At 51.2% G+C, this 23,321-nt stretch overlaps 1 protein-coding gene across 2 annotated transcripts in view; it reads left to right on the top strand.

The window, feature by feature from the left end:
- cltcl1 (clathrin, heavy chain-like 1) overlaps window positions 1-18,113 on the top strand; it is a 32,362-nt gene extending 14,249 nt beyond the window's left edge. Inside the window, exons 11-33 of one of the 2 annotated variants that reach the window (XM_064353288.1) lie at window positions 103-240; window positions 416-580; window positions 1,145-1,325; window positions 1,932-2,095; window positions 2,365-2,490; window positions 3,065-3,207; window positions 3,713-3,947; window positions 4,137-4,259; window positions 4,357-4,502; window positions 4,828-5,011; window positions 5,278-5,470; window positions 6,209-6,366; window positions 7,034-7,198; window positions 7,573-7,680; window positions 9,137-9,304; window positions 9,672-9,821; window positions 10,120-10,251; window positions 10,517-10,627; window positions 10,932-11,102; window positions 11,756-11,977; window positions 13,353-13,379; window positions 16,424-16,499; window positions 16,634-18,113. In XM_064353288.1, coding sequence (XP_064209358.1) covers window positions 103-240; window positions 416-580; window positions 1,145-1,325; window positions 1,932-2,095; window positions 2,365-2,490; window positions 3,065-3,207; window positions 3,713-3,947; window positions 4,137-4,259; window positions 4,357-4,502; window positions 4,828-5,011; window positions 5,278-5,470; window positions 6,209-6,366; window positions 7,034-7,198; window positions 7,573-7,680; window positions 9,137-9,304; window positions 9,672-9,821; window positions 10,120-10,251; window positions 10,517-10,627; window positions 10,932-11,102; window positions 11,756-11,977; window positions 13,353-13,379; window positions 16,424-16,499; window positions 16,634-16,749 — 3,402 coding nt within the window. In that variant the 3' untranslated portion in view covers window positions 16,750-18,113. The remainder of the gene's footprint in view (window positions 1-102; window positions 241-415; window positions 581-1,144; window positions 1,326-1,931; window positions 2,096-2,364; window positions 2,491-3,064; window positions 3,208-3,712; window positions 3,948-4,136; window positions 4,260-4,356; window positions 4,503-4,827; window positions 5,012-5,277; window positions 5,471-6,208; window positions 6,367-7,033; window positions 7,199-7,572; window positions 7,681-9,136; window positions 9,305-9,671; window positions 9,822-10,119; window positions 10,252-10,516; window positions 10,628-10,931; window positions 11,103-11,755; window positions 11,978-13,352; window positions 13,380-16,423; window positions 16,500-16,633) is intronic. The other variant, XM_064353289.1, reaches the window with a different exon arrangement.
- Window positions 18,114-23,321: the final 5,208 nt, after the last annotated feature.

Below are 23,321 nucleotides of genomic sequence, written 5' to 3'. Positions count from 1 at the left end.
TTCACTGTGGGCTGTGGCTCCTGGCAGGACAGGCTTGAGAAATCTCTCTTTTCTTTATCTCTCTTTTGTTTCATCCAAAATGCACACTTCCCCCATTTACAGATGGTAGACGTGTTCATGGAGAGCAGTCTGATCCAGCAGTGCACGTCCTTCCTGCTGGACGCTCTGAAGAACAACAGGCCAGCGGAGGGCCACCTGCAGACTCGCCTGCTGGAGATGAACCTCATCCACGCCCCCCAGGTGGGCCCAGCACCCCCCCCCCAAAATTCCCCCAACATTCCCCACTTCCTCACAATGTTCCCCCAACGCTCCCTTAGCTGTTCTGTGTGTAATATCCTGTGCTGATTAACTGCGTGCTTGTTGTAGGTTATTGGTAGCTGAGTGAAATGTGCTGTTGTGTGTTTCTGGGGTGCAGGTTGCTGATGCGATCCTGGGGAACCAGATGTTCACTCACTACGACCGCGCCCACATCGCCCAGCTGTGCGAGAAGGCGGGGCTTCTGCAGCGCGCGCTGGAGCACTACACCGACCTGTACGACATCAAACGCACCGTGGTGCACACACACCTGCTCAACCCTGAGGTGAGGCCCCCTGCTGTATATAGCGCTTTTCCTCTCAGTCTCAAAGCACAGCTCATACAGTGTGTGTGTCTGTACTGTGTGTGTGTGTGTGTGTGTGTGTATGTGTCTGTACTGTGCGTGTGTGTGTGTGTCTGTACTGTGTGTGTGTGTGCGTGTGTGTGTGTGTGTGTCTGTACTGTGCGTGTGTGTGTGTGTCTGTACTGTGTGTGTGTGTGTGTGTGTGTGTGTGTGTCTGTACTGTGCGTGTGTGCGTGTGTGTGTGTGTGTGTGTGTGTCTGTACTGTGTGTGTGCGTGTGTGTGTGTGTGTGTACGTACATGCGTTTCTCCTCTGGGTGCATGTCTCTCTCATGCACTCATCATTAGTCTGTACAGAAGCTGCTACTGGAAATGCCTGTGCTGTTGTCATATGAAGTCTGTACTGAAGAAGCAGCTCAGAGACTTAAACCCCACGTTTCTAGGACAGTGTGTATCTTGGCGCATGCCATGCTGTGTGTGCCGTGCGTAGCCTGGGTGCCACCCGCGTGTGACCCGCGTGTGACCCGTGCGGCGCTGCCCGTCCTCAGTGGCTGGTGAACTTCTTCGGCTCGCTGTCGGTGGAGGACTCGGTGGAGTGCCTGAGGGCCATGCTGTCCGCCAACATCCGGCAGAACCTGCAGCTCTGCGTGCAGGTGGCCTCCAAGTACCACGAGCAGCTGGGCACCCAGAACCTGGTGGAGCTCTTCGAGTCCTTCAAGAGCTACGAAGGTGTGTGCAGGTGACCCCGCCCCCAGGTGTGAGACGGAGCAGGTGAAAGGTGCTGTGAGATTCATTAGGTGGAGGGGATGGTAATGTAGGTTTTTGAATGGGATGGTAATGTAGGCTTTTGAATGGGATGGTAATGTAGGTTTTTAAAGGAGATGGTAATGTAGGTTTTTAAAGGAGATGGTAATGTAGGTTTTTGAATGGGATGGTAATGTAGGTTTTTGAATGGGATGGTAATGTAAGTTTTTGAATGGGATGGTAATGTAGGTTTTTGAATGGGATGGTAATGTAGGTTTTTAAAGGGGATGGTAATGTAGGTTTTTAAAGGGGATGGTAATGCGCTGATTTTTAAAGGGGATGGTAATGTGCAGGTTTTTAGAGGGGATGGTAATGTAGGTTTTTAAAGGGGATGGTAATGTAGGTTTTTGAATGGGATGGTAATGTAGGTTTTCAAAGGAGATGGTGATGCGCTGGTTTTTAGTGGGGATGGTAATGTAGGTTTTTAAAGGGGATGGTAATGCGCAGGTTTTTAGAGGGGATGGTAATGTAGGTTTTTAAAGGGGATGGTAATGCGCAGGTTTTTGTTCACTCTTTACTTTCCTTCCTCAGGGCTCTTCTACTTCCTGGGCTCCATTGTGAACTTCAGCCAGGACCCCGACGTCCATTTTAAGTACATCCAGGCGGCCTGCAAAACGGGACAGATCAAGGAGGTGGAGCGGATCTGCCGGGAGAGCAACTGCTACGACCCGGACCGAGTCAAGAACTTCCTCAAGGTGCCGGCCAGCCCTCGTCCGGGCGCCTTTTACAGACACCTTTAGGAACATCCTGTTTCAGAGAGGAACTTCCTGTTTCACATTTTGAGGAATTCCTTCTTCCCTCATGAAAGTTGTGTGCCCATCCGTGAGCCTCATGAAAATTGAGGGCGCAGTGTGACACACGCCCCACAGCCTGAGCACAGATCCTGTTTTTGCTGATTTAGCCCAGTGTCGGTCTGTGTTTGGGGTTTATTGTCTGATTTATTTATGTTTTGTTCTGTTCTCAGGAGGCCAAGTTAACAGACCAGCTGCCGTTGATCATCGTTTGCGATCGTTTTGACTTTGTGCACGACCTGGTTCTGTACCTGTACAGGAACAGCCTGCAGAAGTACATCGAGATCTACGTGCAGAAGGTGAGGCTGCCTCGAGCTCCAGTGAGCGCGTGCTTATCGCATCCCGCTACAGGCTATCAGATCGACCTGCAGACCAAACAAACTGCCTGCCCGTTTCTTTGCTCTGTGTAATGACATTACGGGTTATTTTTATCCCTGTATGACGGTGTTCCGTGGACAGGAAGTGCATCAGGAGATGCCTCTGGATTATGTTGCTTCTGACTTTAAACGAGGTTATTTTACATTGGTTATTGGCCCTGATCAGATCCCAGTGTGCAGGAGCATGTCCGTCAGGGGCGTGCTGGAGTCGGCCAGCAGCCCACATTAGATTATGGGCCAGTGTAATGGCAGGATTCTCTGACCCACAGGGCTGTCTGTTCACTCTCTGCTGTGAGGAGTGAGTGTGAACGGCCACTAGGGGGCGGTACTGAACCGTGTGTATGTGTGTGTGTGTCTGCACGCGTTTGTGTGTGTGTGTGTGTCTGCACGTGTTTGTGTGTGTGTGTGTGTGTGTGTGTGTGTGCGCGTCTGTGTGTGTGTGTGTGTCTGCACGTGTTTGTGTGTGTGTGTGTGTGTGCGCGCGCGTCATCCGCAGGTGAACCCCAGCCGTCTGCCCGTGGTGATTGGGGGGCTGCTGGACGTGGACTGCTCGGAGGACGTGATTAAGAACCTGATCATGGTGGTGCGAGGCCAGTTCTCCACCGACGAGCTGGTGGCCGAGGTGGAGAAGAGGAACAGGTGAACATCCTGCTCCTCCCGCTTCCACCTGAGAGGGACGCTCCGTCACTGACGCCAGATCTGATTGGCTGTCTGAGTCCTCAGACGATTGGCCAGCTCTGTTAGCAGTGGTCATTGTTATTGGCCCCTGGTGGTGTTTGGAGGGAGGAAACCTCAGCCACTCTAGTGTGGATTTACCTGGGGGATGTGTGATGGCCATTTTGTGTCTGAACCCTCGCCACACATCAGATGAGGTTAAGAAGGAAGGTGCCTGCAGTATTGACACAGAGTCGTATGCGCGTGTGTGTGTGTGTGTGTGTGTGTGTGTGCGTGCGTATGTGTGTATGCCTGTGTGTGTGTGTGTGTGTGTGTATGTGTGTATTTGTGTGTGTGCGTATGTGTGTGTGTGTATTTGTGTGTGTGTGTGTATGCCTGTGTGTGTGTGTGTGTGTGTGTGTGTGTGTGCGTATGCGTATGCGTGTGTGTGTGTGTGTGTGTGTATGCCTGTGTGTGTGTGTGTGTACAGGCTGAAGCTCCTGTTGCCGTGGCTGGAGTCTCGTATCCATGAGGGCTGTGAGGAGCCGGCCACCCACAACGCCCTGGCCAAGATCTACATCGACAGCAACAACAACCCCGAGCGCTTCCTGCGGGAGAACCCCTTCTACGACAGCGCGGTGGTGGGGCGCTACTGCGAGAAGAGGGACCCCCACCTGGCCTGCGTGGCCTACGAGCGCGGGGAGTGCGACCTGGACCTCATCAAGGTCAGCCCCCACCCCCCACCCCCAAAACCCTAACCCTAACCCTGGACCTCATCAAGGTCAGCCCCCACCCCCCACCCACAAAATGCGTGCGTGCGTGCGTGTGTGTGTGTGTGTGTGTGTGTGTATGCGTGTGCGTGCGTATGCGTGCGTGCGTATGCGTGCCCGGCTAACTGGTGGCTGGTGTTCCAGGTGTGCAATGAGAACTCCCTCTTCAAGAGCGAGGCGCGCTACCTGGTGCGCCGGAAAGATGCGGACCTGTGGGCCAACGTTCTGGAGGAGAGCAACCCCTTCAGACGGCAGCTGATCGATCAGGTAGCTCACCTGGGCTGGAGGAAGCGCTCTTGGGGTTTGTGGGGTGTGTTCCCAGCAGCCAGCCTGTAATTCTGGGGTCCCCCTCTGGGCGGCGCAGGTGGTGCAGACGGCCCTGTCGGAGACGCAGGACCCCGAGGAGGTCTCCGTGACGGTGAAGGCCTTCATGACGGCCGACCTGCCCAACGAGCTCATCGAGCTGCTGGAGAAGATCGTGCTGGACAACTCCGTCTTCAGCGAGCACCGGTGAGCCCCGCCCCCTCAGCGCACAACCCTTTCTGAGCATGCTCTGTCCCGTCAGCCCCGCCCCCTCAGCGCACAACCCTTTCTGAGCATGCTCTGCCCCGTCAGCCCCGCCCCCTCAGCGCACAACCCTTTCTGAGCATGCTCTGTCTCGTCAGCCCCGCCCCCTCAGCGCACAACCCTTTCTGAGCATGCTCTGCCCCGTCAGCCCCGCCCCCTCAGTGCCAACCCTTTCTGAGCATGCTCTGTCTGGTAGGCTGTTTTTTTGTCTGTTTATTTTTTGTAAATTAAAGAAATGCGTTTGAGAAGAATGAATTTCGCCGAACAGGAACCTGCAGAACCTCCTGATCCTGACGGCGATCAAAGCGGACCGCACGCGCGTGATGGAGTACATCAACCGCCTGGACAACTACGACGCGCCCGACATCGCCAACATCGCCATCAGCAACGAGCTCTTCGAGGAGGCCTTCGCCATCTTCCGCAAGTTCGACGTCAACACCTCCGCTATCCAGGTAAATAAATTAAACAGGGGAGCAGGGCATCACGTGTTCAGGGTGTGTGATGCGTGTTCAGGTGCGCTCGTGCGGAGCGTGTGTGCTGCGTGTTCAGGGCGTGTGATGTGTGTTCAGGGTGTGTGATGCGTGTTCAGGGCGTGTGTAATGCGTGTTCAGGGCGTGTGTGTGACGCTCTCTCTCGCTGTGTGCAGGTGCTGATCGAGCAGAGTGTGTGTGATGCGTGTTCAGGGCGTGTGCGTGACGCTCTCTCTCGCTGTGTTCAGGTGCTGATCGAGCACATCGGGAACCTGGACCGGGCGTACGAGTTTGCGGAGCGCTGCAGCGAGCCGGCGGTGTGGAGCCAGCTGGCCCGGGCCCAGCTGCAGCAGGAGCTGGTCAAGCAGGCCATCGACTCCTACATCAAAGCAGACGACCCGTCCGCCTACATGGAGGTGGTCAGCGCCGCCAGCAAGAGCAGTAAGGGCACTGACCCACTGCGCAGCACAGACAGGATGGGCACTGACCCACTGCGCAGCACAGACAGGATGGGCACTGACCCACTGAGCAGCACAGACAGGATGGGCACTGACCCACTGAGCAGCACAGACAGGATGGGCACTGACCCACTGCGCAGCACAGACAGGATGGGACCCCTGACCACTGCAGCAGCACAGACAGGATGGGCACTGACCCACTGAGCAGCACAGACAGGATGGGCACTGACCCACTGAGTAGCACAGACAGGATGGGCACTGACCCACTGTCCCTCCACTGAGCAGCACACAGACAGGACTGGAGGCACGACCACTGACCCACTGAGCAGCACAGACAGGATGGGCACTGACCCACTGAGCAGCACAGACAGGATGGGCACTGACCCACTGTCCCTCAGAGCAGCACTGACAGGATGGGCACTGACCCACTGAGCAGCACAGACAGTAAGGGCACTGACCCACTGAGCAGCACAGACAGTAAGGGTACTGACCCACTGAGCAGCACAGACAGGATGGGCACTGACCCACTGAGCAGCACAGACAGGATGGGCACTGACCCACTGAGCAGCACAGACAGGATGGGCACTGACCCACTGAGCAGCACAGACAGGATGGGCACTGACCCACTGAGCAGCACAGACAGGAAGGACACTGCCCCTCCCACTCTGGGCTGTGCATGCCGGGTGTGTCTCTGAAGCCCCTCCCTCTCTCTGGTTGCCAGGTAACTGGGAGGACCTGGTGAAGTTCCTGCAGATGGCGAGGAAGAAGGCTCGGGAGGCGTATGTGGAGACGGAGCTCATCTTCGCTCTGGCCAAAACCAACCGCCTGGCCGAGCTGGAGGAGTTTGTGAGCGGCCCCAACAACGCCCACATCCAGCAGGTAAGCCCCACCCCAACAACGCCCACATCCAGCAGGTAAGCCCCCCACCCCCCCCCAACAACGCCCACATCCAGCAGGTAAGCCCCGCCCCCCACCCCAACAACGCCCACATCCAGCAGGTAAGCCCCGCCCCCCACCCCAACAACGCCCACATCCAGCAGGTAAGCCCGCCCCCACCCACAACGCCCACATCCAGCAGGTAAGCCCGCCCCCCACCCCAACAACGCCCACATCCAGCAGGTGAAACCCCGCTTTACTGTGGAGAGAATTAACATTCAGGAGGGATTTGGAAGGCATCTGACATCAAAGACGTAGAGAGCGCCATCTTGTGGCAGACAGGATTCACAACATGGATTCATACCCAGATAACACTGCAGCTTCTGCCTCCTCATCCCAAACCCTGAAGCCCAAATTTCATCCTGATTGTGGGAGTTTTAGTCTGGGCTGGAATCAGGTTTCATTTGCAGGTGCAAACTCAGCACTACTGTGCAGAACTTCAGGATGTGTTTATTAACAGTGCCTCAGTGAGCTACACAAACGGTGGAACATAAATCAGCTGAATGTGCTGTGGCAGAATCTTTCAGCCGGGTGCACCTGGAGCACCTGTGCCTGCAGTTCTCCAGGTGAGCGGAGTGTTCGCTGTAACACAAGCCCCTCCCTCCTGCAGGTGGGGGACCGTTGCTATGACGAGGGCATGTACGACGCCGCCAAGCTGCTGTACAACAACGTGTCGAACTTCGCCCGCCTGGCGTCCACGCTGGTGCACCTGGGCGAGTACCAGGCGGCCGTGGACAGCGCCCGCAAGGCCAACAGCACCCGCACCTGGAAAGAGGTACGGCGATTCCGCGCTTGCCGGCGACCCCTGCTGGTCCGGCGGGAGCCTGCACGTTCAGCTCCTCATGTCCGTGTGAGCCCGACTGGATAACTGTGGTGTAAAGTGGAGGCTGACATCGTGTGCTTTGCAGAAGAGCACAGATTTGTGTGCACCCTCTTTTATTAACTCTTTAATGGTAAACGTTGCAGAATATATAGTGTTCCATAGTGGGAGAAAGAAGGAAAAAATGTATTCTTTAAAAAAATTTTATATGAATGTTTTGCTGAGGTGAGTTACTGAGTGACAGAGTGGTTATTTCAGAGCACTGTGAGACGTGAGGGTTTTGGCAACACCTGTGCTGACCTCACCTGACCTCTCCTGACCTGTCCCAGGTGTGCTTCGCCTGTGTGGATGGGACGGAATTCCGGCTGGCCCAAATCTGCGGCCTGCACATCGTTATCCACGCTGACGAGCTGGAGGAGCTCATCGGCTACTACCAGGTACTGAGACATACAGCGCTAATCGGCTACTACCAGGTACTGAGACATACAGCGCTAATCTGCTACTACCAGGTACTGAGAGACAGCGCTAATCTGCTACTACCAGGTACTGAGACATACAGCGCTAATCTGCTACTACCAGGTACTGAGACACAGCGCTAATCTGCTAATACCAGGTACTGAGAGACAGCGCTAATGTGCTACTACCAGGTACTGAGACATACAGCGCTAATCAGCTACTACCAGGTACTGAGACATACAGCGCTAATCAGCTACTACCAGGTACTGAGACATACAGCGCTAATCAGCTACTACCAGGTACTGAGACATACAGCGCTAATCAGCTACTACCAGGTACTGAGACATACAGCGCTAATCTGCTACTACCAGCTACTGAGACACAGCGCTAATCTGCTACTACCAGCTACTGAGACATACAGCGCTAATCGCTACACCAGGTACTGAGACATACAGCGCTAATCAGCTACTACCAGCTACTGAGAGACAGCGCTAATCTGCTAATACCAGCTACTGAGACACAGCGCTAATCTGCTAATACCAGCTACTGAGAGACAGCGCTAATCTGCTAATACCAGCTACTGAGAGACAGCGCTAATCTGCTAATACCAGCTACTGAGACACGTAGCAGTCGTAAATGTCGCTATACCAGCTACTGAGAGACCGTAATGTGCTAATACCAGCTACTGAGACACAGCGCTAATCTGCTAATACAGACTGATGAACAGCGCTAATCTGCTATACCAGCTTGAGACACGCGTAATTGGACTACGCAGCTGTGAGGACGCGCTACATGGCATGTCACAGGCTGGCCGTATCTCTACCAATTCAAACCGCAAGTGAATACACTACTGGAGCTATGTGCTTGGTCTGAGTCAGCATCTGCAATACCAGCCACTGAGCAGCAGCGCTATCTGGCTACAAGCTACGAGCAGCGCTACTGCTAAAACTATAGCCTAGCGCTACTGGCTAAAACGCTGCTACTGTTAGCACAGCGCTACTGACTTATAACAGATTTAGCAGCTGCGCTAGTCCTAGTACCAGTACTGGAGAGCGTTACTGCCTTACCACTACAGTGGAGGACAGCGCCTTGTATAAGTAGAAGGCAGGTGGCAGGATGTTAATTTACTGAGCAGGGTCTCTGCAGGTGCTACGAGGCGGCGTAATCGGCTAACCTGTACGGAGCTGCGTCTTCTGTACGATAGACATACAGCGTAATCTGCTACGCCGTCATCACATGAGAAGCCACCCCACACTGAGCCGCCTATGTGCTAATACCAGCTACTGAGAGACAGCGCTAATCTGCTAATACCAGCTACTGAGAGACAGCGCTAATCTGCTAATACCAGGTATGAACAGGATGTGTGTGTAATGAGCAGGTATGAACAGGATGTGTGTGTAATGTGCAGGTATAAACAGGGTTTGTGTTTTTCGGCAGGACCGGGGGTACTTTGAGGAGCTGATCGCCCTGCTGGAAGCCGCGTTGGGGCTGGAGCGCGCTCACATGGGCATGTTCACAGAGCTGGCCATCCTCTACTCCAAATTCAAACCGCAGAAGATGAGGGAACACCTGGAGCTCTTCTGGTCCCGAGTCAACATCCCGAAGGTACGCAGCCACTCAGCGAGCCAGTGCTACTGGGCTAAAAACGAGCTAGCGCTACTGGGCTAAAAACAAGCCAGCGCTACTGTTAGCCTGCGCTACTGTGCTAAAAACGAGCCAGCGCTACTGTTAGCCTGCGCTACTGTGCTAAAAACGAGCCAGCGCTACTGTTAGCCTGCGCTACTGTGCTAAAAACGAGCTAGCGCTACTGTTAGCCAGCGCTACTGACTTATAAGCAGGATTTAGCAGCTGCGCTGAGTACAGTCCAGTGGCGGAGAGCGGTACTGCAGCCCGCATTACAGGGGAGGACAGGGCCTTGTTAAGAGAAAGCGCAGGTGTGGCAGGATGAGATTTACGGGCGGGGTCTCTGCAGGTGCTGCGGGCGGCGGAACAGGCACACCTGTGGGCGGAGCTGGTCTTCCTGTACGATAAATACGAGGAGTACGACAACGCCGTCATCACCATGATGAACCACCCCACCGACGCCTGGAAAGAGGGCCAGTTTAAGGACATCATCCCCAAGGTCTCTGCCCCTGCTCTCTAAAGATAAAAAATCTGAGTTACTGTAATCACAATAATAAATCAAATATGCATAAGAGTAAATATAGTATTACTGTTATTACAGACCATTACAGTTATTGTACATTTATTGTATTGTACATTTCAGGAAAAGAACTGCATGTATCTATGGGATTCCCTTTTGAAATAATGGGAAGGATCAAGCCCATACAGAGCTACAGATTTAGATTATTAGCTTTATAGATGGAGGTGCAGTAGCTGGGTTGAAACTCCTGCCTGCTCTTATGCTGGTTGTTAAACAGGTAGCCAATGTGGAGCTGTACTACAAAGCCTTGCAGTTCTACCTGGACTACAAGCCCCTGCTGATTAACGACCTCCTGACCGTCCTGTCCCCCCGACTCGACCACACCCGAGCCGTCTCCTTCTTCTCTAAGGTAAAACCCGGCAAATCTGTGCTTCATTCTTTTAATGATGATGTGTTGGGTTGTGAATCAGTGGCTGATTTTTGGGGTGTTGGGTTGTGATCAGTGGCTGATTTTTGGGGTGTTGGGTTGTGATCAGTGGCTGATTTTTGGGGTGTTGGGTTGTGACCAGTGGCTGATTTTTGGGGTGTTGGGTTGTGACCAGTGGCAGATTTTTGGGGTGTTGGGTTGTGATCAGTGGCTGATCTTTGGGGTGTTGGGTTGTTGGGTTGTGCAGATGACCCAGCTGCAGCTGGTGAAGCCGTACCTGCGATCAGTGCAGAGCCACAATAACAGAGGAGTGAACGAGGCCTTGAACAGCCTGCTGACGGAGGAGGAGGACTTCCAGGTGCGTCTTTAGCTCCCATACAGGTGTCCCGCTATCTGTGGGACTCCACATACTCTCCAGCAGGCTGCCAACGTTACCCGATGCTGCCGCACCTGGGTCAAACAATGATTTGTCAAATTTAATTTAACCATTTAGACAGCAGTAATATTCCTTCAGAGTACTGGCAGTCCTGACAAAAATACAATTGCTAATGCGGTCTGATGTTATCTTAAGAACAGTGAGAGTGCTTTAAATCGTGCGCTCTGTGTTACTGTGAGTCTGCGCTGCGCGGTTTCTGCCGTGACGAGCTCTGTGGTCCTCGCAGGGTCTGCGGGCGTCCATCGACGCGTACGACAACTTCGACAACATCAGCCTGGCGCAGCGGCTGGAGGGGCACGAGCTGGTGGAGTTCCGCCGCATCGCCGCGTACCTGTACAAGGGAAACCACCGCTGGACCCAGAGCGTGGAGCTCTGCAAGAAGGACCGCCTGTATAAGGTGAGCCACCAGGGGGCGCTGATCTGCTCCAGCCACATCAATCACACTGTCTTACTGTAAACACGCACTATCGTTCTCTGTATATTGGAACAAATAGGTGATAAGTACGGGTAATTAGAAACTGCACCAAGGAGGCAATAATTTTGGCCGATATAGTGCAAAGACCTGGCATGAAGACGTTTAGTTTCTGTTTTTATTAACTTATTTTTTATTCTTTTCAAGACTTTGAAGTGGTTTAAGGTTATTATGGAATTGCTTGTTCTACATATTTTATTTCCCTTCAGTATTTAATAAACAATTATTCTTTGAAAGCCTGTAGTGGTGCTGTAGTTTTTCATACTGAAAGCCGGGAGTGGTGCTGTAGTTTTTCATATTGAAAGCTGGGAGTGGTGCTGTAGTTTTTCATACTGAAAGCTGGGAGTGGTGCTGTAGTTTTTCATACTGAAAGCCGGGAGTGGTGCTGTAGTTTTTCATACTGAAAGCTGGGAGTGGTGCTGTAGTTTTTCATATTGAAAGCTGGGAGTGGTGCTGTAGTTTTTCATACTGAAAGCTGGGAGTGGTGCTGTAGTTTTTCATATTGAAAGCTGGGAGTGGTGCTGTAGTTTTTCATATTGAAAGCCGGGAGTGACAGTGTGGTTCTGGCGGTTTCCCAGGATGCCATGCTGTACGCAGCGGAGTCGAAGGACGCGGAGCTGGCGGAGAAGCTGCTGCAGTGGTTCCTGGAGGAGGGGAAGAAGGAGTGCTTCGCCGCCTGTCTGTTCGCCTCGTACGACCTGCTCCACCCCGACGTGGTGCTGGAGCTGGCCTGGAGACACAACATCATGGACTTCGCTATGCCCTACTTCATCCAGCTCATGAGGGAGTACCTGACCAAAGTGAGTCCTGCTGCGTTAACGCGTTAGCACGTTAGCACGTTAGCGGTCGCGGGTAGACATCTCTGAAACGTGCTGGTGTACTGAGCAGCAGTAGCTTTATTCAGGCAGTGCTTTTCATACGGTACACTCAGCACTTTCCCAAGTAGGACAGAGAGCAGAAAACACAATCCAAACACACTGGAATATTAATACATGATATAAAGGGGACATTATGAGTTACATTAAGGTTAAATTCTAAAGTGGTGGCTTGTTTTTACCGTACAACAGAATGCATCATGGTAGTTCTCCTTTGGGAGCTGAAATAATGGAGACGTAGTCAAACTAAATGCTTTTGAAAGCTTGTGTTGACTATAATTAAGTGTGAAATTTGTACCTTTCATTTTGAGGTGATTACGGAAGGGTGCATGTGTGATTATGGGTGTGTGTGTGTGTGTCAGGTACAGTCGGCAGAGGAGGGCAGTGAAGTGTGACTCTTCCTGACTTGTTCTTCACAGATGTTTTACCTTCTTTAGACTCTGAGTTACAGTTTGGTCTCTGAGCCAGATGGTGAGATTATAGCCTTCAGCCCGTACGTATTGAAAATGCTTGGGTGTCCGAGGCCTTTGAGATGGGTAAACGATACTGTCTGTCTGCAATGAGGAGTACCTGTGGCCGTGTTTCTCAGAAACAGGGGTGCTGCTTTACTGTACACTAACCCCAAACATGCCACCGATCTGCCCCCGATCTGCCCCCGATCTGCCCCCGAGCAAGGACATAGACAGGACGTCCCGCTCACACACCACCAAAGTGTGGACTCATCGTCTTGCTCACGCACCATGTATTGTCTAATTTAAACAACGCAGAGTGTCATATGTTATTGGCAGACATATTATTTTTCCTTAGATGGTTTTGTTCTGTTTATTACTGATTTATTTTTATCTGATAGGAAGAACTGCTGATTTGACATTTTATGAGCTCCTTTAGTCAGTATCGTAGTGCAGTAAATTAACTGGGCACTGAGACGGTTACAGACAGGAGCTGTTAGTTTCCAGATGACCTGGGCTTTCACTTTGCAGAAGTGCAGAGAGGGATCAGGGGGCTAACGCAGGGAGGAGACTGTATGTGTGTCAGACCTGTCATGTTCTATACATCACCGGTCTTCATGAGGTCTTAACGTGCAGTCAAAACTAGCCAAACGGACTCGTAAAAACACCCAGTAAAACAGTGTGACAGGGGATTCTCCCTCTGCCTTGTGTAGGCCAGGCCCCTTTGGGGCGGGGCTTGAGTAGAGCTCTTCCTGTTGCCCTGGTGTAAAGGCGGAGTTTCGCTCTCACTAAAGTTCTTCCTGTTTCTGTGATGTGAAGATGTGAGGTTTCACCTGTGGATTTTCTTACAGGTTGATGAGGTTGCGGAGAAGGTGACGGTCTCTGCCTTTTTATTTCTTCCCCTCTCGTTTCTGTTGTGACAGCTCTAGGTTTCTGATGTAGGAACCTAGCCGTAGCCGCTAACCATCCCCTAATCGTCCCCTAACCGGCCTGCTAGCCTGCTAGCCTGCCTGCTCCTAGATTCACACTTTTTAAAATCTGTCCTGATAACCCAGCCCCATGATAACCCAGCTCCTGATAACCCAGCCCCATGATAACCCAGCTCCTGAAGCCCGTCTGCGCAAACACTGCTGTCAGCAGCACTGTGGGGGTCTTATGAGACGGCCCAGAGAATCAGTCAGCCAATCAGGCGTCATCTCTGCAGCGCCTTTTAAAAACTGATTACTGCACGGCACTTCACAACAGCATTTCCCAGAGGGAATAATGAGAAACGGGAATTAAAAAAAATTCCTTTTTAGCCAATTTGGGAAAAGTGGAAATTGTGAAATGAAAGTGGGTTGATGGAATGGCGGGAGAATCGCACTGTGCTGGGAGAGAAGAGGCCAGCACTTTTGAGTGCCAGTGTTGGATCAGGCCCTGGGCTCAGAGGTTCTTTGGCCCAAATTTCCCAGTTGAACCCTGAGCTGTGATTCCCAGCTATTGTGTCCTTTCCTGTCAGATGCAGAGTGAGTCTGAGTTTCAGGTCGCCATCCTGCTCATATTAAAGTGCCTGTGAAACAGCAGCCAGGCTGAGCTGGGAGGGCGGTAAGGTGCACAGTAACATAGTCAGCTAGGGGACTGCATAACTGCATAACTGCACTAAAGCCTGCCTTTGATTCAGTCATACACACAGAGGATGATTTGAGAGATATCCCTCACAGTTTTATGATTTTTTAGAGCTTTTTCTGCAATAATTCTTATATGCTAATGCAACTTTATTTATTTATTTTTTGCTATTTGTGAATTTTAAATGATCAACAAGCTCAAATTTGTTTCAATTCAAAAATTTCTTCTGTAACCGAAATGTCAGTTTTTAATCAGGTTAAGGCGGAGAGAGCGTGCCCCGGGCGGCGCGTGTCGAATGCATCAGAAACCTGGCGCGTGCGGTCCTGCGTGTGGTCCCGCGTGTGGTCCCGCGTGTGGTCCCGCGTGTGGTCCCGCGTGTGGTCCTGCGTGTGGTCCCGCGTGCGGTCCTGCGTGCGGTCCTGCGTGCGGTCCTGCGTGTGGTCCCACGTGGCGCGTGCGGTCCTGCGTGTGGTCCTGCGTGTGGTCCCACGTGGCGCGTGCGGTCCTGCGTGTGGTCCTGCGTGTGGTCCCACGTGGCGCGTGCGGTCCCGCGTGGCGCGTGTGGTCCTGCGTGCGGTCCTGCGTGTGGTCCCGCGTGCGGTCCCGCGTGCGGTCCCGCGTGGCGCGTGCGGTCTGCGTGCGGTCCTGCGTGTGGTCCTGCGTGCGGTCCTGCGTGTGGTCCTGCGTGGCACGTGCGGTCCCACGCGCGGTCCTGCGTCGCGTACGCCGCTCTGCTTCGCGGTGTGATGCTGCTTAAGCCGCTGATGCATCCTTGCCATGCCTGTTCACACCTGCAGGGGGCGCACTCCAGTTTAATAATAATACACGGCAAAGGAAAAGGCTGAACATGAGTGCAGCTTTACTTGAATATAGAAGCATGCCTGATTTTAGCTGGAGGGGGAACTGTGAGGTGCTTGTGTGTGTGTGTGTGTGTGGGGGGCGGGGGGGGGGTGTAAAATGCAGCTGTAACTAAACTTTCCCCTCTCGTCTCCGTGTGGGTTGCCCTGAGAGAGAGTGTGCTGTGTGCGACAGAAGCATGCTGGAGCCTCCTGCTACATGCGCGGTTGCGTTTTAAGACTCTGGCTGGAGTTCCTCTGCGGTGTGGAGTCCAGCATACTGCACCACAGCATTTTGGCATGGAGTGGCTGAGGGGGGGCGGGGGGGGTGCTGTGGTGGGGAGACAGAGCAGAGGGGAGTGTTTAAAAGGCTGAAGGACGTTGAGTGTGGGACTCTGTGTGGAACCTGTTCACTTTAAAGCCAGTGCAGCTTTCACTAGACCTGCAGGACCTGTGCTCCAGGGCTTCCTCACTGTGATAACAGTACCTGTACAGCGAGAGGCTCACCTGTATCTGTGTCCTCACCTGTACGGTGAGAGACTCACCTGTATCTGTGTCCTCACCTGTACGGTGAGAGACTCACCTGTATCTGTGTCCTCACCTGTACGGTGAGAGACTCACCTGTATCTGTGTCCTCACCTGTACGGTGAGAGGCTCACCTGTATCTGTGTCCTCACCTGTACGGTGAGAGACTCACCTGTATCTGTGTCCTCACCTGTACGGTGAGAGACTCACCTGTATCTGTGTCCTCACCTGTACGGTGAGAGACTCACCTGTATCTGTGTCCTCACCTGTACGGTGAGAGACTCACCTGTATCTGTGTCCTCACCTGTACGGTGAGAGGCTCACCTGTATCTGTGTCCTCACCTGTACGGTGAGAGGCTCACCTGTATCTGTGTCCTCACCTGTACGGTGAGAGGCTCACCTGTATCTGTGTTCTTTATTATACTGAGCTGCGACTCTAACCGCATTCTCACTGTCCCTTTAATGTGGGATCAGCAGGAACATTAACATGAGCCCTGGAGAAGTCCCTTTACCTGGGGTTAGAGGGGTGGGGCCTGTTAGAGGGGTGGGGCCTGTTAGAGGGGTGGGGCCTGTTAGAGGGGGTAGAGACTGTTTGAGCGGGTGGGGCCTGGTGAAGATTTCTGACATGGTGCATACAGGAGTGATGTTTTCCTCTCCAGTCACACAATGCACAACTGTGCTTGGCCTGGAAACTCTGTTTTACAGTGTGATTGGTCGCGACACACAGTGCTGCGATCTGATTGGCCCAGACACTCAGTGCTACAGTTTGATTGGCCATGACCCTTAGCACTATCGTGTGATTGGCCAAGACGCTCAGTGCTACAATCTGATTGGCTATGCTCCCAGTAGCGCAGCGCTGAGTGAGTAAAATGGTGCCCAGGTGTGCAGGATGTGACTGAAGCCTGTGAGAGAGAGCTGGCTCCTTCACTCCTGCTGAAGCTGCATCTGCTTCACAGGTCGACAAACTGGAAGCTTCAGAAAGCCAAAGGAAAACGGAGGAGGAAGTGACAGAGCCGACTCCAATAGTGTTCGGTACGTGGCTGCCGTCTGTGTGTGTGTGTGAGAGAGTGTGTGGTGTGTTTGTGAGTGTGTGAGAGAGAGTGCGTGGTGTGTGTATAATTTGTGTAAAATGTTCACGCTTGTGCGTTGTGTGTGTGTTCCTGCAGGGCAGCAGCTGATGTTGACAGCAGGCCCAGGAGCAGTGCCCCCCCAGGCGGGGTACCCCGCTTACGGCTACAGCGCTCCGGGGTACAGCCAGCCCCCCTACGGGTACAACATGTAAACGCACCCCAAAAACACGGAGAGGCCCCGGGACACGCACCCTGCGCAGCATGAAGACCGCTCCTCCTGCACCTTGCCGAAAAACAGCCGTTCCTCTCTGTTTATTACTCCCAGCCCGCGTACTCCACTTCCTGTCCCATCACACCTCGGGGGGGGGGCGGGGTCTGACTGACAGCGCTGCTTTAGGACTGGCTGTGGCGGCCGGTGGAGGTGGGCGGAGCTTACAGGTGCAGAAGAGCTCCAGGAAGACCCGCCTCTTTCCCGCCATTCCACCCCAGAGTGGCGCATGCGGGCGTCACACACGGGTCTGTGCGCTAGATTACCCATCAGCCACCTGCTCGAGCGCAGCGCCACACGCGCACCGGCATGCAGTCTGTGGGGGCTTTAACAGGCTGGAGAATGGCGCCCCCCTGTGGATTAGCACTGTATATCGCTGAGAAAGGTTCACATTGGTCTTTACCTCCGTGTAGTTTTAACCGAACCTGGTCATTAAAAAGGGCGTTTTAGTTGCTTTCAGTGTTTCCCAGCGGTTAAAGGTGCAGAGTTTCCCACGAGGGGGGGTCCACAGTTTGACCGAACGTGGGGGGGGGGGGGGGGGAAACGCTGCTGGTGTCTGTGCATGTGCTGTGACATTCATGTGTGATGCTGTAACAATGCAGAACGGAGCACAATTTTCAATGTTATATGAGATATTACTAACGTCATGTAAAGACCCTTAATCGCGTAGTGTGAAGCCTTCGCCATCTCGCTTCTCAAGTCGACGTTCGAGGTGAAGAGGAGTTCTCAATGTTACTGACGCTCTGGGAGAGAGAAACACTAAGGGGTGTAACTGCAAACATCTGTGCCACTTTTTCAGAATAGTATAATCATTTTAATGTACTGAAAATAATGTATAATTTATGGTAATGAAATGTTGCTATTCCTAATTAATCAAAAGTCCAATATAATGTAAAACCATATGTATTGTTTAGAGTGTATTGTTGTAGTCTTAAGCATAATAGTTTTTTAATATACACAAAAAAGGAGTCTTCAGCACGTCTGCTTGCCGCAAAGATATTATTTTTATTTAAGTAGCAGCAAAGAGAATGTTCTGGAGCCCCCAGTATTACTGTTCCCTGGTCTTTGTGCCATGTTTGGGGGTGGAGCTTCGGTGGGGGTGGAGCTCTGTGGGGGCGGAGCTTTGCTGGGGGGTGGAGCTCTGTGGGGGCGGAGCTTTGATGGGAGGTGCTCTGCTCTCGCAGTGCCATGTTGTACAGACGTCGTCTGAATTTGTGTTTCTGAGGACAATATGAGCTGTGCAGCGTTCCCCACCCAACTCACACAGGTCACACCTTCAGAAGGATAAATAAATGAAGTTTACACACACTGTCTGGTCTTCTGTCTGACACCCTACACATGCAGACACACACACATACAGCTTTAGGGTTAAGTGAGTTGTAACCACTTGCAGCAGTTGTCACGTGATTTCATTTGGAGCCACACGTAACCCGATTGGCTAAAATTGTAATTCAGGCAATCCAAAAAAGTGCACAGAGGACAGAACATGTAGCATTAGCCTACAGCACTTGTGCATGGTGCGTTATGGATGCATTAGCCTACAGCACTTGTGCATGGTGCGTTATGGATGCATTAGCCTACAGCACTTGTGCATGGTGCGTTATGGATGCATTAGCCTACAGCACTTGTGCATGGTGCGTTATGGATGCATTAGCCTACAGCACTTGTGCATGGTGCGTTATGGATGCATTAGCCTACAGCACTTGTGCATGGTCTTTTGGATGCATTAGCTACAGCACTTGTGCATGGTGGTTATGGATGCATTAGCCTACAGCACTTGCATGGTGCTTGATGCATAGCTACAGACTGTGCATGGTGCATTATGGAGCATTAGCCTCACAGCACTATGGATGCATGAGTGCATGTTATGGATGCATTAGCCTACAGCACTTGTGCATGGTGCGTTATGGATGCATTAGCCTACAGCACTTGTGCATGGTGCATTATGGATGCATTAGCCTACAGCACTTGTGCATGGTGCGTTATGGATGCATTAGCCTACAGCACTATGTGCAATGGGCGATGCGATGTCATGGATGCATTAGCCTACAGCACTTGTGCATGGTGCGTATGGATGCATAGTACAGTGTGCATCGTATGGATGCATTAGCCTACAGCACTTGTGCATGGTGCGTTATGGATGCATTAGCCTACAGCACTGTGCAGTGCTAGATGCTTGCTGCACTTTGATGGTGCTGATGCATTAGCCTCACACTGCATCTTAGATGCAGCCTACGCTGTGCTGGGGCGTATGGATGCAACAGGGTCTCGTATTTGCGCTCAAGGGCACCACCTGGGGGTTTGGGCCTCATGAAAAGATCTCACCACCCCAGGAAATCCTATCTTCTGATCTTCTTTAAGGGTCCCTGCATGTCCTAACCCCCTTTACAGCACCCCTACTTGTGCTGTAGATTATAGCATTGATTTCGTATTCTCATTTTTGTATGTTGTAAATGACTTTTTCCTGGACAGGAAGAGTTGGACTATGAGGGGAGTGTATTGTAAAGCAAATGTAGGTCTCCACGATTTCTCTGATTGGAATTCACTTACAAATACTTAAATATCGTGAGATCTAGCCTTAAGTGCCCTGCGACCCTGTCCAGGATAAGCAGATATAGATACTGGATTAATGGATGGATGGATGGATGGATAGATAGTCTTAAGTACTTGGTTTGTTCAACTTGGGGCCAATTTCACAGACACAGATTAAGCCTAGTCCAAGACCAAATTGAAATTTTGAATGGAGATTATCCATACAAAACATCTGCTTTTAAGTATAAGGACGCGTGCGCCGGCGGGGCTCAAAGTTTCATTCTCTTCGGCGACGAGGAAGGAAGGTCCGTCTGACCGCCTTTAAGCGCGCGCGTGTGAACGAGTTTAAAAGTAGAGCTGGAATGTACTGCCCTGCTGCTCCCGCAACTCGTGATCAAATAGGAATCTTATAGTGGCAGAAAATCTGTAATGATGAATTAGAATGTTTTCTTTTGTAATAGACCATGACAGTTTCGTAAAATGATATAGCCTGTCAACACAAAGATGCTGTCCGTTTTACAGTCGAGGCGGAAAACGGAAGTCTGTATCCGCACGTCAGCCTTTGAGGTGGAGTTTTTGTGACTCAGTTCGGTTTTATTTCTTGGCGAGAGCTTTTCACAAAGAACCGTTAAGAGACATTGCTAATCACGCCACGCGGGGACAGCTCTCCAGATAATAGGCAGAAACCCCGCGCGCAACCCCATTCAGGGGCCGTCGCTTCCAGGTGCGATTGCGGTATCGCGCACCGTTTCTCAGGGAGAAACTACAAACGCCACCTTTTGTGTTCTGAGCTGGACACATTTCAAAAGATTTTATGTATGAGCAGAGCGATCGAAAGCCGTTCGCTGAACGGACGAGCCTGTTCCGCCACATACCTAACAGGTTTAAAAAAATTTTTTTTTAAAACATCATACCCAATTATGCAGCCTAGTAGATAGGTGTGAACAGCATATTTGATCTTACACTCACTGTACTTCAGTGATTAATTCCAATATGTCAACATTCAAAGTGACGTGACATATATCCTACCTAGTAAATTGTTAACTGAACATTGAGAAGACATATCGCTGACAATACAGGTGAAAGATAACTTAAGGCCACCGAAACCTAACATTCTAAAAATGGTGCTTCACCGTGGCTTTGTGTATCCAACCAAGGCGTAATTTGGCGGGATGGCATACCTGCCATCCCAATTAAACGCTACTGTAAACTTAAAATACTTACGAATCATTCAGACGCAAAATATTCTAGCTCAATTTAACCCGTGAATGACGTTTAGAGAATGTATTTACATTTGTGCTGATTGGTAAGGAGGCTGGTGGTTTGAAGAATCCCGTTCCACCTTAAAACAAAAGGACCCCGCCCGTCTGACCCATCCCCGCGCTAGCAGGATAGGCTATATTACAATGTGCTGTCAAGAGCGCAAAGCGAGGCTTCTGAAGCGCCGCTGCTGTCCGCTCATCCCCACATCTTCGTTTACTGAGTTTCTTAGCTAGATAGACAAGCACCGTTACAGCTCGCTCGTGCTTAGATAACGCTACTCTGGACCTCAACAACCGGAAAGTAGCCTAATTTAAAAAGAGAAAACAAAACAAACAAAAAAACACGCGTTTTTGTATTAGTTATATGTTCTAGTGCCTAATAGTTTACAGACATGTCTGGAAACCCCAAATTTGTCAACCCCTTTCACAGACCTCATTGTTTGGCAGCCGCAGCTCCGGGGGGAAAAGCGAAACTGACTCACCCTGGCAAAGCTATTTTAGCAGGTAAGTTTTTTTTCAATATTTTCTAGCAAAAACAAAGGTGCGTGGAAATCGCACTGTCACACGAGATGACGCTGGCTAGCTGCTACACATCCGCCTTCCTGGGCACGCGTTTTTTTCCCCGTGTCAGTAGCGCGCTGCTCCAGTCGCGGAGTTTGAACTGGCGATTGGATACAGTTGACCAACGCGGAGAAAAGTGCAATTATTTACTAACAATTTACTTTCTAAACGGGTAACATTTTACACGGCGATACACGCTGCAGGACGTGCCTTTATGTTACCTCGTGCATCCGCGAGCGCTGTCATGGCACACAACCAATGTAATGCATCGCGTTGTGTAGCTACAGTACTTTGGGACTGCCTGTGTGGAAGAACACTCGTATTTTGAGCATATAGGGTTGACTTATCGCAAGTCTTGCTTTAGCTCTCTGTAGCAGCGAAAATGCATTTCATGGTGATTCTAAATTTGAAAATCGCACGAGTGCAGGTGTTTTCGCTTTTGGTTGTTGCTACCCCTGCCTTTAGCTGTTTCTTTTATTTTTTATAAAGTAGGATTTTATGTTATTAACACATTGAAGGAAATCTGGTGCAACAATCCATCGCATTTCCCAAAGCTGTTGATTTTTAGTTTACTCATGTTTAGTTTCTGTGGTCTAATTCTTAAACATACAGTTTCCATCCACCCAATTTATACTTCCCCCCCCCCCCCCCCCACATTTATTTATTTTATAAAGGGTGACATGAGAGCCCCCCATGAACAAAATGTAAAAGGGGAATGAAGGTGCTGTTTGTGAACGACTGATTGACTCCAGCCTGTGTGGATTATATGTTCCATTTCGTTCCGCTAATGAGCAGTTTTGGAAAGAATGACCAGGCGAAATGGCTGTGATGCCAAACTGTAACATTAAATGGAGGAACAGAATGTGATTGTATGAGTTTTTGCATGACCCCCCCCCCAGAGGGCATCTCACTGTTAGATGGATTTCGGCTGTAACCTGTAGCTGAACTGGTTCCGTGTTCTCTGATGAGTCTCTTTGCTGTGACAGGGCTGACCTGGCGGCAGGTCTCCCTTGTCCATAGCACTGCCGTATCCCTTAGCAACCCTGGCCCTTGATTGACACTCTCTTTCGGAACGTTTCTGTAGGTTTGCTCCAGGGCGTATGAAGCTCCTCTGTCCCATCCTGGGGTGGTTTAGGCCTACGGTCATGTGACTTGTTCAGTAAGTGGTTTTCTGTAGAGATGGAAGGAATTCTGCCTGTGGGCCCTATACCACATTTAGACCGGTCCCCTCCTCCGCCCCCATATCCACACCATGTGCCCTGTGTCCTGATTGGTCAAGGGGCAGAGCTGCTCTTTACCTACCAAACCGGCTGCCTGCACCTGTTTTAGTGGCATGTGCTTAATTATTGGAGGGCCTGAATGGGATTAATCACTGAAGGTAAAGGTGTATGCACACCCAGAGGTGTGTGTGGACATGCATGCACACAAACACACACACACACACACACACACACACTTGCCTACACTCAAATGTGCATTTGAGTCATTTCTGCTTTGATGCTGGATTAACCTGAAAATTCCTGGTTTTGTTGGCCTACTAGAGCCTTTCACCCAGCTGGTTTCCTGTCTGGTTTGTCCAGTTTTATAACGATACAGGATACACCTTAAACCCGAAGATTCCTGCACAGCCAGAAAGATCTCCGGTCTCTGGCCCCAGGTGTCTCGTGTGTGCGTACGTGTGAACAAGCGATTGGCGTGTGTGTGTGTTAGCGTACCGCAGATATGGAGCGGGAGTGTGTGTTTGGTGAACTGCCTCCTTCAGTTTGTTTTGTTTTTGTGCGAATGTTGGCAGAGTGGGCGGAGTTAGGGTGTGGAATGTTGAGCAGACGTGGGCGGAGTTAGGGTGTGGAATGTTGAGCAGACGTGGGCGGAGTTAGGGTGTGGAATGTTAAGCGGACATGGGCATGTGGGCAGAGTTGTGTGGAATCATCTTGAGTGGGCTAATTTTCCATGATCTCTCTTTACTTACAATCTCTGATTCCTTTGCAGATAATGGTAGTTAGTAATTAATCCATTCCCAGAATCATGCATTCAGGACATACATTTATAAATCACACACCTTTTATCTATAAAACAGCATCTGAACAAGATTGTGTTGTATGTTGGTGTAAACTGAGTGTAAACCTGGAGTGTGTTCACCACAACCTGCAGTGTGTAGTTC

The sequence above is a fragment of the Anguilla rostrata genome, chromosome 10, assembly GCF_018555375.3.
Source record: "Anguilla rostrata isolate EN2019 chromosome 10, ASM1855537v3, whole genome shotgun sequence".
In the NCBI taxonomy this organism is placed as follows: Eukaryota; Metazoa; Chordata; class Actinopteri; order Anguilliformes; family Anguillidae; genus Anguilla; species Anguilla rostrata.
This window is presented reverse-complemented; position numbering and strand designations above follow the sequence as displayed.